The sequence below is a fragment of the Fonsecaea multimorphosa genome (assembly GCF_000836435.1).
Source record: "Fonsecaea multimorphosa CBS 102226 unplaced genomic scaffold supercont1.44, whole genome shotgun sequence".
Lineage (NCBI taxonomy): Eukaryota > Fungi > Ascomycota > Eurotiomycetes > Chaetothyriales > Herpotrichiellaceae > Fonsecaea > Fonsecaea multimorphosa.
This window is the reverse complement of record NW_015971678.1, coordinates 125040-137959: the sequence shown is the minus strand read 5'-3', so window position 1 is coordinate 137959 and position 12920 is coordinate 125040. Positions and strand designations below refer to the sequence as shown.

The 12920-nt window shown below is 51.7% G+C and overlaps 8 protein-coding genes across 8 annotated transcripts; 4 read left to right on the top strand and 4 right to left on the bottom strand.

Annotated features, from left to right (window-relative positions):
• Positions 1–78: 78 nt before the first annotated feature.
• On the bottom strand, positions 79–719 carry Z520_11900 (uncharacterized protein; the record flags this gene model as incomplete). Its single annotated transcript, XM_016782387.1, has 3 exons — positions 79–392; positions 458–520; positions 575–719. 3 exons carry the CDS (start codon positions 717–719, stop codon positions 79–81), a joined length of 522 nt encoding a protein of 173 aa, XP_016626548.1.
• A 379-nt stretch (positions 720–1098) lies between these two features.
• Positions 1099–1494, top strand: Z520_11899 (uncharacterized protein; the record flags this gene model as incomplete). Its single annotated transcript, XM_016782386.1, has 1 exon — positions 1099–1494. The coding sequence occupies one exon, from the start codon at positions 1099–1101 to the stop codon at positions 1492–1494; it is 396 nt and encodes a 131-aa protein (XP_016626547.1).
• A 144-nt stretch (positions 1495–1638) lies between these two features.
• Z520_11898 (uncharacterized protein) lies at positions 1639–4202 on the bottom strand (the record flags this gene model as incomplete). The annotated part of the gene is made up of 2 exons (XM_016782385.1): positions 1639–2069; positions 2123–4202. 2 exons carry the CDS (start codon positions 4200–4202, stop codon positions 1639–1641), a joined length of 2511 nt encoding a protein of 836 aa, XP_016626546.1.
• A 792-nt stretch (positions 4203–4994) lies between these two features.
• Z520_11897 (uncharacterized protein) lies at positions 4995–6230 on the top strand (the record flags this gene model as incomplete). The annotated part of the gene is made up of 2 exons (XM_016782384.1): positions 4995–5009; positions 5067–6230. The coding sequence occupies 2 exons, from the start codon at positions 4995–4997 to the stop codon at positions 6228–6230; spliced, it is 1179 nt and encodes a 392-aa protein (XP_016626545.1).
• A 294-nt stretch (positions 6231–6524) lies between these two features.
• On the bottom strand, positions 6525–7622 carry Z520_11896 (uncharacterized protein; the record flags this gene model as incomplete). Its single annotated transcript, XM_016782383.1, has 1 exon — positions 6525–7622. The coding sequence occupies one exon, from the start codon at positions 7620–7622 to the stop codon at positions 6525–6527; it is 1098 nt and encodes a 365-aa protein (XP_016626544.1).
• Positions 7623–8488: 866 nt separating this feature from the next.
• On the bottom strand, positions 8489–9445 carry Z520_11895 (uncharacterized protein; the record flags this gene model as incomplete). The annotated part of the gene is made up of 3 exons (XM_016782382.1): positions 8489–8641; positions 8753–8962; positions 9035–9445. 3 exons carry the CDS (start codon positions 9443–9445, stop codon positions 8489–8491), a joined length of 774 nt encoding a protein of 257 aa, XP_016626543.1.
• A 903-nt stretch (positions 9446–10348) lies between these two features.
• Positions 10349–11200, top strand: Z520_11894 (uncharacterized protein; the record flags this gene model as incomplete). The annotated part of the gene is made up of 1 exon (XM_016782381.1): positions 10349–11200. One exon carries the CDS (start codon positions 10349–10351, stop codon positions 11198–11200), a length of 852 nt encoding a protein of 283 aa, XP_016626542.1.
• Positions 11201–12302: 1102 nt separating this feature from the next.
• Z520_11893 (uncharacterized protein) lies at positions 12303–12896 on the top strand (the record flags this gene model as incomplete). The annotated part of the gene is made up of 1 exon (XM_016782380.1): positions 12303–12896. One exon carries the CDS (start codon positions 12303–12305, stop codon positions 12894–12896), a length of 594 nt encoding a protein of 197 aa, XP_016626541.1.
• Between the last annotated feature and the right edge of the window lie 24 nt (positions 12897–12920).

Sequence of the window (12920 nt, the reverse complement as noted above, 5' to 3'; positions counted from 1 at the left end):
GATATTTCCCTTATGTACTTGACATGCAGTCCAGTTTCAAGCGGCCAATTGTGTTGGTTCTTGTACCATTAACATGTCTCATTCTTTCTCAAATTTATCGTAGTCCTCTTTGCTCATCAGACTGTCGAGCTCATTCAGATTACTGACTTCGATCTTCGCTAGCCAGCCCTCGGACTCCGGGCTCTTATTGATCGTTCCTGGCTTCTCCTCCAACAGCTTGTTATGGTCCGAGATTTTGCCTGACACAGGAGTCATGATATCGGAGGCAGACTTGACGGATTCGACTGCGCCGATCGTGTCGCCTTTGGTCACTTCCATGCCAAGTTCAGGAAGTTCGACGTAGACGACATCTCCCAGGGCCTTGGCTGCATACTCGGTAATGCCTATGGTTCCTGCGCCAAAATGTAAGTACAGCGTACAACACTGGAGATGGAGAAGATTGCGCTGAAATGCATACCTGTCTTGCCGTCGCTGTCTAGCTCTATCCACTCATGGTCTTCGGTGTATTTCTTCACGAATACTGTGGAGGACGCAGAGTCAGTGATGTTCGACATCCAGACAGGGTGTGACGTACAGGCAGGTCTCGCAGAAAATGACCTTGCAGCAGGGTACATCCATTGACCTAGCTGAGATTTGACTGAGGACCGCGGCACGACAATTCTTTTTGTGGCCAAGCTTGAGAGTGTCGGCATGAGCCGACCAAGTGCTGGAGAACTCATTGTCTGCTCTGACTTGACGCAGGATATGGGGTGGAAAGACGCGAGTATTTAAAAGGGCGCTCATGAGAGCTCCGCAGATGCAATCGATGAATGTTGCGGCGACGGAGACAAACCCGCAGTCAAACCGCGCCGGTCAAAAGTGGAGATCACCCCAGGGAATTTCTCAATTGCAAACCAATCTAGCAATCCAACCCCCAATACTTTTGATCATGATATCACGGTCTCAGTAGAGATGCTGTACGAGCTGATAGCTGTTGTGAGTATCTCGGACATTGTGTTCTCCCAATTCAAATCGAGATCTAACTAGCCTTGAACAGGTCCGACCGGGCAATCTCAATCATGTCAAAGAGTACATTCGCCTCCCAACTTCTTTCCTTGCATGGCTGAAGCCGCTAACACGTCTTGCTCCGTGTACAGAATCGCCCGCGTCGCTGGCCAGCAGATTCTGGCTTCCAACGGCGTGATACGCGGCATGAAGAACTGGGGCCAGTTCGACCTCCCCCGACCAACCACGAAACATCAGACTCAACACCACCAGGGACATTACTTTGTGATGCAGTTCGATGCCTCGGTCAAGGCGCAACAGGATGTCCGGCGATTTTTGAGTCTAGATCCGCGAATGATCCGATTCAGTGTCATCAAGATAGGTGACAAATTGGGCGGCATCAATGGTGCCATTGAAGAGGTGGACGGAGAGATACCGTGGAACTCGGGCACACAAGTCAGGAACCCATTTGCAGACCCTAGAACAACAAGGACCGGACCTTTGAGATAGTGAAAAGGAGGAAGCGCTCATCACGAAGGCAAGCGCAGGGAGTACGGACCACGGCGAGAGAGGCATGTCCACATATTATTTCTATCGACACAACACCCGAGGAATAGACGCTACAAATGGTGGTATCATCAACACGTTGGTTCATCAAAACAAGCTCCACCGCCCTCGCTCCTTGGCCTGTGACGCTTTCGCCTGCTGCGTCTTCGTCCGACCCTCCAACTGCCTCAGACTCTCGATCTTCTCCAATACCAATTCGAGCATCTCCTTCCGCTTGATGACATCGAGATGTCTTCTGATCTTGGGGTCTTCTCTTGCAAACTGCTCAATTTCGCTTGGCTCCAAATGACGGCCGAGCCTCAGATCCAACTCACGGGGGAAGTTGTAGTAGAATTCAGAAAGGAGTTCGACGTTGAGGAAAAGCACCGCTGTGGAAGTCAATTTGTCAGCGACGACGTCCAGGAAGACCTCCGGGCAGTAGTATTTGTTTTTGAGGTTGGCGCATTGCTTGGATTTGACCGCCATCAGGCGCATCTTAAGGATGTCAGCGCGATCACGGAGGAAGACGGCTTCCCGACCTTTGTGGCATAGTTAGTTTGACATGTTTACAACTGGCGGAACCAAGACATACCCTTTTGAAGAAGAGCTGATGAAAAGCCACCAGCACCGCCAGTTCCATCTCCTTCCAGGACAACTTCGCCTTTCCTTACTCGATCGATGAATCCCATGACATCTTTAAGTTTTCTCTTGCCGATGTTGTCTTCCAATTGTCTTTGCGCAGCTTCACAAGCTTTCAGTTCATTCTTCAGCACATGGCCGACATTTTCGCGTCCCTTGTTCCATTCATTCGGCTCGACTTCAATCTCAAATTTGAATGGCTTGATACAATTTTCGACCTGATCGCTTGTGCTGTAGAATCGATCATTCAATATGCTCGATGACGCGTCGACAATTGAACGCTGAGCGTACGGGTGCGAGGCAAACGTTGAGGCGGCGATCAGCTTGTCGACATGGCTTTGCAGTTCCGCCGCCACCACCGTAGTCGCGAGTCTTCCAACGCCAAGCTTGGTGAGCTCCGATGTCGAAGCGTCCAGTTTGCGCTGCCAATACAACGAACCCGGATCAGCTTTGGGCAATTCCGACAACGGGTCTGCTTCAGACTGGACCGGGGATAGATCCTCTACTGGTTTATTCCAGTATCTCTTGGCCAGCACGTCCATCACTTTCTGATCCAGGACATCTTTCAACAAGGCCCTAACTTGAGGCCTGCCAAAGTGCTCGCTGAACTCCTTGAAGGAGTGCTTGAAGCTGTCCAAGCTTTCGGCCAAGTATGACTCAGCACTGAGCGGCCTGTCGTTGTACTGTACTTTAAACTCATATGTTGCTTCTTCCAGCTCTTGCACAATGGCGTCTCTCGTGCCAGCAAGGCTCGCTGCCATAGTTTGCTCAAGGACGTTCATGAGCTTGTGCCGTAACGTGGGTGTGCCCACGGCGAGCTCTGATTGTGGACCAAATTGTAACGGGTGTGATGAGAAGTACGCATTCTCGTTCTTGATGATGGCACTTGTCACATTGACGCCAGACCTGGAGAAAAGGCTTGCTGACTGTGGTATCTTACACACCACGCCAACGTAACCTAACCTGAGAGGATACTTTCGGTCCGACAAAATTTCAGCGCCTCGGCGGGGGTCGACCAGGTCCATTTTTGTGATGACACCGATTGTCCTCTCACCTCGAGGATCAACTCTTCGACTTGCCCTTAGAGCAGTTGAATTGGCCAAATCCACGTCCGCGGCGGAGATGGCCAAGATCACATTGGGCGGCTGGATGTATTTGTCGCACAGGTCTGAGATCTTCTGCTTCAGCTCAGAAGGCTGATCTTTGCCGGATACTTGGATATAACCCGGCAGATCGATCAGGGACAAGTCAGGAACGTTGGGTGAATAGATAGACAATTGGATGGGGTCATCGGTGACACATTGCTCCGGGGGAACAGCGAGGTTGAGGTCAGTTAGAATCTTTTGGATTTGTGTAAAGTCCGTAATCTTGCCCATTCCGAGGGTAGGAAATTCGCCATACTCTGCTTTTGCATCCGGTGTGTTGACCAGAGTGAGTTCGATCGGACGCCTGGTGACCATGTTAGAGCCTTTCGGTAAGAATTCGTGTCCGACGAGTGCCTCGAGAACCGAACTTTTCCCAGATGATTGTGATCCGATAACCACAATAGACGGAAGCGTCAAAGCCCCTCCTTGGCCGATTGTGTTGAGAATGCTTCGAATCTCAATCATCTTTCTCGTCAGTACCATCATTTGATCATCCCGCGCGATCTGGGCGCCCGATCGCTCGTCGTCTTCACTCGATTGTTCGATCCCTATTGCGGCGCCCGAAGCAGCAGCAGCTCCCACAGCGGAATTGGTCGGTTTAGGCGCCTGTGGGCCAGACCCTCCGTCGCCAGACTCCTCTCCTTTCTCAAAAAACTGCTGGAGCCATTCCGGTAGATGTGTCTCCTCCTTTGTGCGCTCCCAGCCGACTCCTATTTGATTGACGATGCCCTTGGCGCCCTCGAACATATTTGACGAAGTCTCCGTGACAGCTTCCCCAGCCTTTTTCAGAGCGTTCAGGGTATAGGTTCCAGCCTGGGCGGCTTGGTATTGGATATAGGCTAGTCCGGCAAGGATGCTCGCTCCAAAGACGGCAGGAATGCGAGCCATTTTCAATGCGAGCTTTGGGAGAATCCTGGCAAAAGAGATGGATCGGACGGCGGGGACATTGTGTATTGAGCTGGACCCGACGGGCCACCCCCGTAGAGGAAGACGTGCATTTGGCCTCAGCAGGCCACCGGCCCTGGCTAGGGCATAATTGTGGTGAAGGAGGCGTGCTGAGACGCCTCGCTGGCGCAGTAAAGGCGCGACCCTCGCAGAGAGGAGTCTACCGCTCATCCCAGGCCAGGTCGAACATGAAGATTGATGGAAGACAAGTCAACGAAAAAGTTGTGGAAATGGTGTGGACTGACACACAGCAGGACGTAGTGTGTCGGGGCGACAAAGACGCGAGAAGTAGAGGCCGAATGACGTTGGGAGGCCATGGCGCTCTGTGGCTCTCCTCACATTGATCGCAGCCTGCAGTGGTGAGCCACACCACATATTTATGGCGCCACATGTGCAGCCACAATCTCGTGATCCTGGCCACTGGATTGGCGGTGAAGTTTGGCGTCAACCAGCAATCTATTTGCGTGTGCCACCTTGTCCTCGTAAGAAAATATCAGCAACCTGACTGTTTCTGCCTTTTTTCTCCTTTCCGTATACACCGGGGTCCTGGCGTTATCGGGTTGGGATCATTTGGTGCGTGGGACTTGGACAGTGGCCTCTGCTGATACCTCGAGGACCTTTTGCCTCCGTGCCATTCCCAGCCAGGAGAAATATAATGCTCCTGGTCGAATATATGACTCAGTCACCAACATTCTTCGAAAACCGGGTTGATTTTGGAATCTTGCTTGTTTGAAAATGTGCAGATTTCTTGTACGTACTGTCCTTGCCCGTACCTTTTCCTATATTTTTCTTACTCACAGATTCCAGGTTTACAAGGGCTCTGAGCCGATAATACTCTCCAAGTTGATCACTGAACCATCACACAGCATTCTCACGCAATCTTATGACAGCCGCCTTCGCCTGGACAGCCGCCGCCCCGTCAACGGAGACGGTTTCGGTGTTGGTTGGTACACGGAGCCAGAACTAGGGCCCGATCCATGTATCTTTACATCAACCCTGCCAGCGTGGAACTGCGTGAACCTCGAACGGCTCGCGCCCAAGACAGCCTCAAGGCTGATCTTTGCCCACGTTAGGGCCACCACCGAAGGGTCGTTGGCCGAGAACAATTGCCACCCCTTCCAGCACAACACTTTGATGTGGATGCACAATGGCAACATTGGCGCATGGAAGTACGTGAAACGCCCGCTCGCCGACAGTCTCTCGGACAAATGGTTCCTCGGTGTGAAAGGGGGCACTGATTCGGAATGGGCATTTGCACTGTTTCTTCACACGTTGGAGCGTGAAGGAGTGGATCCCAGCTCCGAGCCCGAAGGTGGTTTCGATACCAAGATCCTGCGACGGGCCATGAAGAAGACTATCGCCCAAATCAATGCGTTTGTGAAGGCCGTTCCTCCTGAATACAAAGTTCCGGACGTGGAGACCAGAAGTCTTCTCAACTTTGCTGTTACGGACGGCCACTCGGTCATCGTCACCCGATATGTCAGCAGCAAAACCGACGCAGCCGCCAGCTTGTACTACTCGTCTGGTACTGCATGGGTTGAAGGGAAGATGAAAGGACAATTCAAGATGGAGAGGAGAGACAAGGCTTCCGACGTGGTCCTAGTTGCCAGCGAGCCGCTCACATTCGAGCGGCACAACTGGCTATCCGTCCCGACGAATACAATCGTTACCATCTGTAAGCAGACGGTGTACGTGCGGCCGATCAAGGATGAATATTATGATCCAGATCCCTCGACGGAACGCTCGACGGGTTTCGCTAGGTCCAAAGGGCTAGTGTCAAAAGCTCCTGGTGGGGGGACTGCCACACCCACGCCACTGGCTGGTACCCCAGTCCCGGGCACCGAACTCGAGAATGCTACAGGGGAATATATAGTCAAAGAAGATCTCGATGCTTTCCGCGAGAAGATGGCCAAACTGCAGCTTCAGAAATTCCGGGAAACCAACGGGCTGACAGATCGGCTACTGGTTTAATCCTCATGCCTTGCACCCGAAACATCCTTGAAAAGGATGCGCATGGCTTGATGAAGAGTGCCTTGCTCCTGAGGACTTGACGGTCAGCTGTGGAAGCGCAGAAACGTGTTGTTGAAATGGAAAATTTTGAGGGGCTCTGGGTCGAAATTGATATCAAGGCGCAGAATGTTCATGATGGAAACCGTTCGGTCCGAGCAAGGTGCTTGGGGAGTCGTTACCATTTACAGATTGTTCGAACAGGGTGATTCTGATACTGGATCTCGATTTCCTACCACCTTTCAAAGTTGCTGTGCATCATCCGTCATCCCCTCTGAAATCTGCATGTCTAAAGTATTTCATCCCGACCCAGGCTACAACGACCCACACCCAAGCCATAATGCAGGTTAAGACCATCAGCGCCGGATAATACCCAACAATAGGTAGAGTAGGATCGTCTTCCAGTTCCGGGGGGGCATACGGCGTTTCTCCCACGTCCCAAGCCCACGACCACACCCCGAAGCAGGATCCCATGCCCACGACGAAGACAATCCACGTCACAAACAAGATCACATAACCCCAAAAGGCGGTTTCGGAGTAGTCCCAGACCTCTTCGTCGGGCGGCGTGCCGGCGATAGACTGCGGTTGCGAGGCTAGCGGCGAGCGTGCGCGCGAGCCGAACATCCGACGCATGGGATCTTGGATGGGGAAATAGGAGTCTGTCCCAAACGAGGATGTCGATGGGGGTTTCCGCAGAGGGGGCATGCCTGGTAAAACGAGGTCCTCATCATCTGTTGAAGCATCGGTAGTAGCCAAGTTGGGGCTGATGATTGAGGCTGCAGACGAGGCTGGATCGACAGAAGCAATACTGCTGCGGATGGAGGGTATCGAAACCCGTGATAACGTGCGAAATGGCCACGATGGGGGTGAGTCAGGCGACACAGGGCTTGAGAGATCTTGTCTGGCACGAGGAGTTGGCGGCGCTTCTTGCTCCTCATCTGTCGGCTGCACAGAGGGCGAGGTTGCACCAGAGAGAGGTGACTTCTTGACATCAGAGGTCTTTCTGTCCCTTCCTTTTCCCAGCACTGTTTTTCTTAGTGACCCCTTCCTCTTTCTCTTGCTTTGGGTTTGTGCTTCTGCCATGGCACCTCGTCCCCGATGAGGAGACTCCGGTCCATCTCGATCGCCGCCGTCCGTCTTGTCCTGGTCGCTGTTTGTGCGGAGGAACCGTGAAAGGAGGTTTCCGGAAACGGACCTCCTGTGACCTTGGGCCCCGTCATTGCGCTTCTTCAGCTTGTTGATCTCACGAAACTCTCGCTCCTGCCCACTGTAGCCGACCTCCTCTTCGATTTTTGGGAATGGGGTGGGTTTATCCTTATTGGTGGTTTCAGTGTCGCCATTGGCGTTCCCGTTCATGGCAGGTCTTCAGGGTTCCCTGACGCGCATCTTGCACACCACGGGTGGTGATTCATCCAATTGATCGGACGACTTTGGTACGCCCGCGATACATGCAAGACTCGGTGTCAATGAGACTCGTAGGACCACACGTCGAAGGTATTGAAGTTATAGTCGGCGTTGAGATGGCGCAACAACAGGCTGATCCTAAAGATTTGGCGAGATTCGCAAGCTCGGTGTTGGAACATGTATGGCGGGCTGGAGACTTGGCATTTACAGGTACCTACCTAGGTACCTACCTAGGTAGGTACAGGTAGGTAAAAACGAGTCGGAGATCACGTGCGACTCGGCCCGACTCCCCGCTTTTATCTCCCCTTCCGCACTTTCAGCGCCTTTTTTCATAGTAGTAGTCTTAGTACTTAGTTATACTATATCGATTACTACCAGAGACGTAATTATCGAGATGCAGTTAACCATCGGCCTTCGACTGAGCCTAGTGGGCTGGCTATGTATTCTCTAGGTATTGCTAATCACTAAGCACAGACGGGTTCAGTAAATAGAATATGATTTAGCCTGATAAAGCTACCCAAAGGACGTATGAAACGCTGTTGCCAGTTCAATTCAGTGCGCAAGCGGGCATATGAACGTGGATGAGCTCTTTGTCTGCTCTTAGTTACAGTAGCCTTCATCGCCTTCATATATACGTATCGATATGCACATTTAGCATGCACAAGAAGACCACCCAGTATGCCCTTGGATGGCTTATCCGGCTGTGTTTCAGAGCCCTATTGCGCAACTCTGCAGACATTCCGTGCTGGTGGCTGTATACAGTATAGCCGGCATTCTGGTACAATACCGTGACATTGACATCGGGTCGAGTAAACTCTTCACTCAGTGGCAAATCGATGGTATCCTACCCGCGAAGACTGAATACTCTTATACACTGTGCTCGCTCGAAACCCTCGATGCCAGACCACAAAGAGAAGCAAGCCAATAACCTCCATGATCACGACGAGTAGGGAAGCGTAGAAAGTGTAGGTCTAAAACTTTGCGGTTGGCAGTTAGCACACGACTCATTTGTTCAACGACATGAATATATCCTTTGAGAAGATGTTTCCCAGTACTGCTGAGGGGGAATGGATTTGACGCACATTTTCCACACAAAGGGCTTTCCAGGGAATGCTACCGTGGGTGGACCTGCGGTGACAGGTCCATGACCAAAGGTCCCAGTTCTGTTTCTTGGTGCCCAGAGAGTCCACTTTCTTGAAGTACACGAGTGCGGCAGTCCATGTGGAGATGAGTAGCACAGAGCTCAAGTAGACGCTCCAAACATGGACCGGACCCTCTCGCATGCTGCGGCACTATAGTGGCCCAATTATTAGCTCAGCACAACTTGCAAGTCAAAGATATGTGGATTAGACACCAGAACATACGCAGCCACACAAGCTTCCGAAGGCCAGCATGTAGACCACTGTCGCCAACGCTGCGACGCTCAGAATTGTCCATGTTGGCCACATGTCGAGCACAGCCCATGACGCTGTTTGTAAGCCCGTCCTGACGTTTTTGGACGACTGATGGCGCGTGTTGAGCCAGGTATATGCCGAGTAACCCTGAAAGGCTAAAATGGTTATGGCGAGGATCAATGCGGAAGCTCGCAGAATGCCTCGAACCAGTTGGAGAGGATCGTGAGAGGCTCGTCCTTTTAGAGGGCGAGCTTTCTGGGACCGCTGCTGCTGCCCAAGAAGAGTTTGTGCGTCGTCCGCTGGATCCAGATTTCTCTCTGCCTTATCGGCGTCTGCGGCGTGCCTATAGGGCTCGTAGGCAGATGATGGATGAGAGTCCATATTTGGCGATGCTTCGGCAGTGTGAAGGAGGGACAAAGCGCTCTGATAAAACCAATTGTAAGTTTGCCGCTGTTGGAATTGTTTCCACTCCCACTTCTCGTAGGAACCTGGAGAGTGAAGGCTGCCCTATCCTATATACAAAGCACCGGGTTTCAGTGCGCTCCATTCATTTCCAACAATAGTAAAATTAATAAATTCTTCTATAATCAGCAGCAGATACTACCCAAACATGAATCCAGAAATCTCTCGTAAGACCAGTTGGGGTCAGGATCCAGCGTGAAAATTGATCCAAGGGCACATCTTGTTGAGTCTACCAGTCACCGTCAAGCGTTTGGCGTCGTGTGAGGTACACTGTACCTCGTAGACCCGCTTCATTTCGCTTGGGGCAGTTGGGGCAGGAGCTGAGAGAAAGCGGGTCCTTGCTACAGCCGGCTGATAGTCCTCATGGCTCCACTCGAATACAACCTTCTACCTAGTTAATACGCATGGACCCCATTCCGGGCAATTACCTGGTGGCAGATCGAAGAAGCCAGTCCTTTTCTGGTATCTACACCCTCTTTTCGGCCGAAAGCCAGGGGCCGTGTCATATAATTCATCTTATACAAAACCTAGACAAGCGCTACTCGAGATGCTAGTGATTATTCAATTCATTTCAGAGTAGACAGTGGATTAATTTAGCAGGACGCAGGCGCAGTTGATGGGGAATCAGCGCTACAGCCCACTGAAGAGCCATAAGCAGGCGAAGGTATCACGACCGGACTCGCGTTGGCACTGGGGTGTATATCATCAAGTTCTTCTTAAGACTCAACAGAAGTGTGAGGAAAAGAGGCAAAGCCCTCCATCAAGAGCCAGATTCCAAACCAAAGGTCCCATTCAAGCAAGTACATCACATTTGAAGCAGCTATGAAGAGCTCGGCTCTTCTATTGTTGGTCAGCTTTGTTGCTGCAGACATCTCCCTCGAAACGTTTTCCGACGACGCTTGTGGCAATGATGGCGGATCATCTGTTACCAACGTCCATGCCAACAGTGGTAATGCAGCCGACAGTAGCAACTGCATTGCAACCAGCCAATACCAATCCGTCAACGTCATCAGTGTTGACCCCGGCTTTCAGTGCAATCTGTATTCGGACAACGCTTGCAACAACTTCATCTCGTCGGTGAATACTGCCCAGTGCACTCCTGTAATTGGAAGCGGCGTCGTATGCTTCAACCAGGCCTTGTTTGACAACCCATTTGCACAGTCGACGGCCGAAGTCACGGTCGGCACCAACCAGATACGTCTCATATCCGATCCCTCAGGTTTCCTATCGGAAGCGGTCAACCAAGCCTGTGGCACCAATGGATGTGATCCGACAAACCAAGCTACCCTGAGCGCGTCATTTCAATCTGATCCTAACTGCCAACCCCTTGTGGCCCCCTGTGACCAAACGACTTGCACCATTTCCGCGAGCATGACTGGTAACTATGACAACACCAATCAGCGAGACTACATGGCATCTTTGCTCCAGCAGATCTTCGCCAAATCATTCGAACCCGTGTCCTTCGGTCAGGTTGTGATCAACGATCAGAGCGGCAATAACCAAGCCGAGATGGCATATACATTCTCCATCACTTGCTCTGAGCAATCAGATTCTTTCGACTGTGGTGGTTTTCTGGGAACTCTCACCTCGTCCGTCTTAGGATTGGTTCCCGGCGTGGGCGGCCTTGTTGCCGGGGCATTTTCCGTCGCATGCCAAGCGCTTTCTGGAAGCTGAGTTCAGCATATAGATTTGGTCCTCTGAACGGTCCGTGTCGGAGGGAACTCTGGTGACATCTCTGGGCATTGGAAGATTTTTTACAAGACAAGACCCAGAGATTTCGCGGTGTTGACGTGAATGAAGGACACATCTAGATTGTAAGAGTCCAAAGGGACCATCAAGAATAGCTACGGTAGACTAACTAGCGCACAACACCTTAGATGGGCCCATTACAAGATGTCGCGGAGCATTTAGCAGCCAACCGGAAGTCAGATAGCCATTCAGCAGTTGACCACAAGTGAAGTATCACATTGACCAGTAAGCGTCTCCAGGATTAGTTTAGCAAGCACGCCCCAGCGACATTTCCCAATCATGGCGCCCATCATCGCGCAAACCAAAGACATGTGCCTTACACGTTGTGACTCGAACGTACTTTTTTTGTCTCGACGCATGGGGGTCTTTGTGGACTGATCAACCATTATGGCTGAACAATTACCGCTCTTCCATGACTGCTGCCAGGAACAAAGTACAAATATGTCCTTTAGGAAGCCGCCTGCATCAACTTCAAAGAGTGTACTCAGGCTATGTTTCAAAGAACTACCAACGGCCCATACCTCCATGCACTCTCATACCCATGATTAAGAGCAATAACAGAGACCTTTTCGAGTTGCACTCAAGTAGCTGCAGACCACAACGCACAATTCCCCTCACTTTCCTCCTGTCTGGTCTTCGACCCTATCCTGGATCAGCGAAGGCCTCTCCGAAACCAGGATCACCAAGTCTTCTTCCCTTCTCAATTCACACTGTTTTTGACTACCCTACATTGAAATAAAGAACACACTTTGACTTCTGCAGATTTCGATCAATTTTCGGATTGAACTATACTGGTAATTGATATTCCCCGAACAAAGTCTTTTCAAGGCCCTTGACATCTTTGGCATTGCCGGATCTGAAACTTCGTTCAACCATGCCGAGCGACTCAAAAGACCTCTTCCAACACCCCTCCCAAGCCAGTGAAAGAGACGAATGAAACTCCGGGTCCAGCGTCACGTACCCTGAGAAGCCCTCTAATTGAGACAGCAAAGAGAGAGCGCCCGCGGATGGAAAACATGATATGGGCATGGTTCAGCCCTTACGTCAGGAGCTGCCGCCTGCTCGTGACTGCGGTGAATCGGCTTCGCAGTCGGAAGACCGCAGAGAATACCCCGAGGGCTACCCTAAACAAGTCGACAAGGGCCGAAATGGCCTTCCAGTGGCGTCCAACGGAAGCCCTAAGACATCATCTGCTCACGACCAGGTGTCCAACTGTGAGCAGCTAGGCTCAGCAACCCTCGCCCCCAACAAGACCGGCCAGAGTCGTTGTCGTGGGCCGCGACGTATTCTTGGGACTGCGACCGGCACCAGCATTGGCGTTGGCGAGGACCGTCTTCTGGACCTGCCAGCCCAAAAAGCGCTGCTTGAACATGGCATACGATGGACGCTGGCTTCTCAAACCACAACCGATGGCGTTGCCCAGCTCGCCTATACGGATGTGGTCGAACAGCTCGAACGCATCCGTGATACCAGACGAGAAGAAGGTCTCCACCGTTGCCACCAATACATAAACCGTGGTCGGGTCAGCTTGCTCAATGGCGTCCTAGGGGTTCCGTCAGTGCTGGCCTCCCAGCCGAGGGATAACTGTGCTCTCACTGCACAACCTAGTTCGGCCGCTTGAGGTATGAAGTCCGTTGTGCCTGCA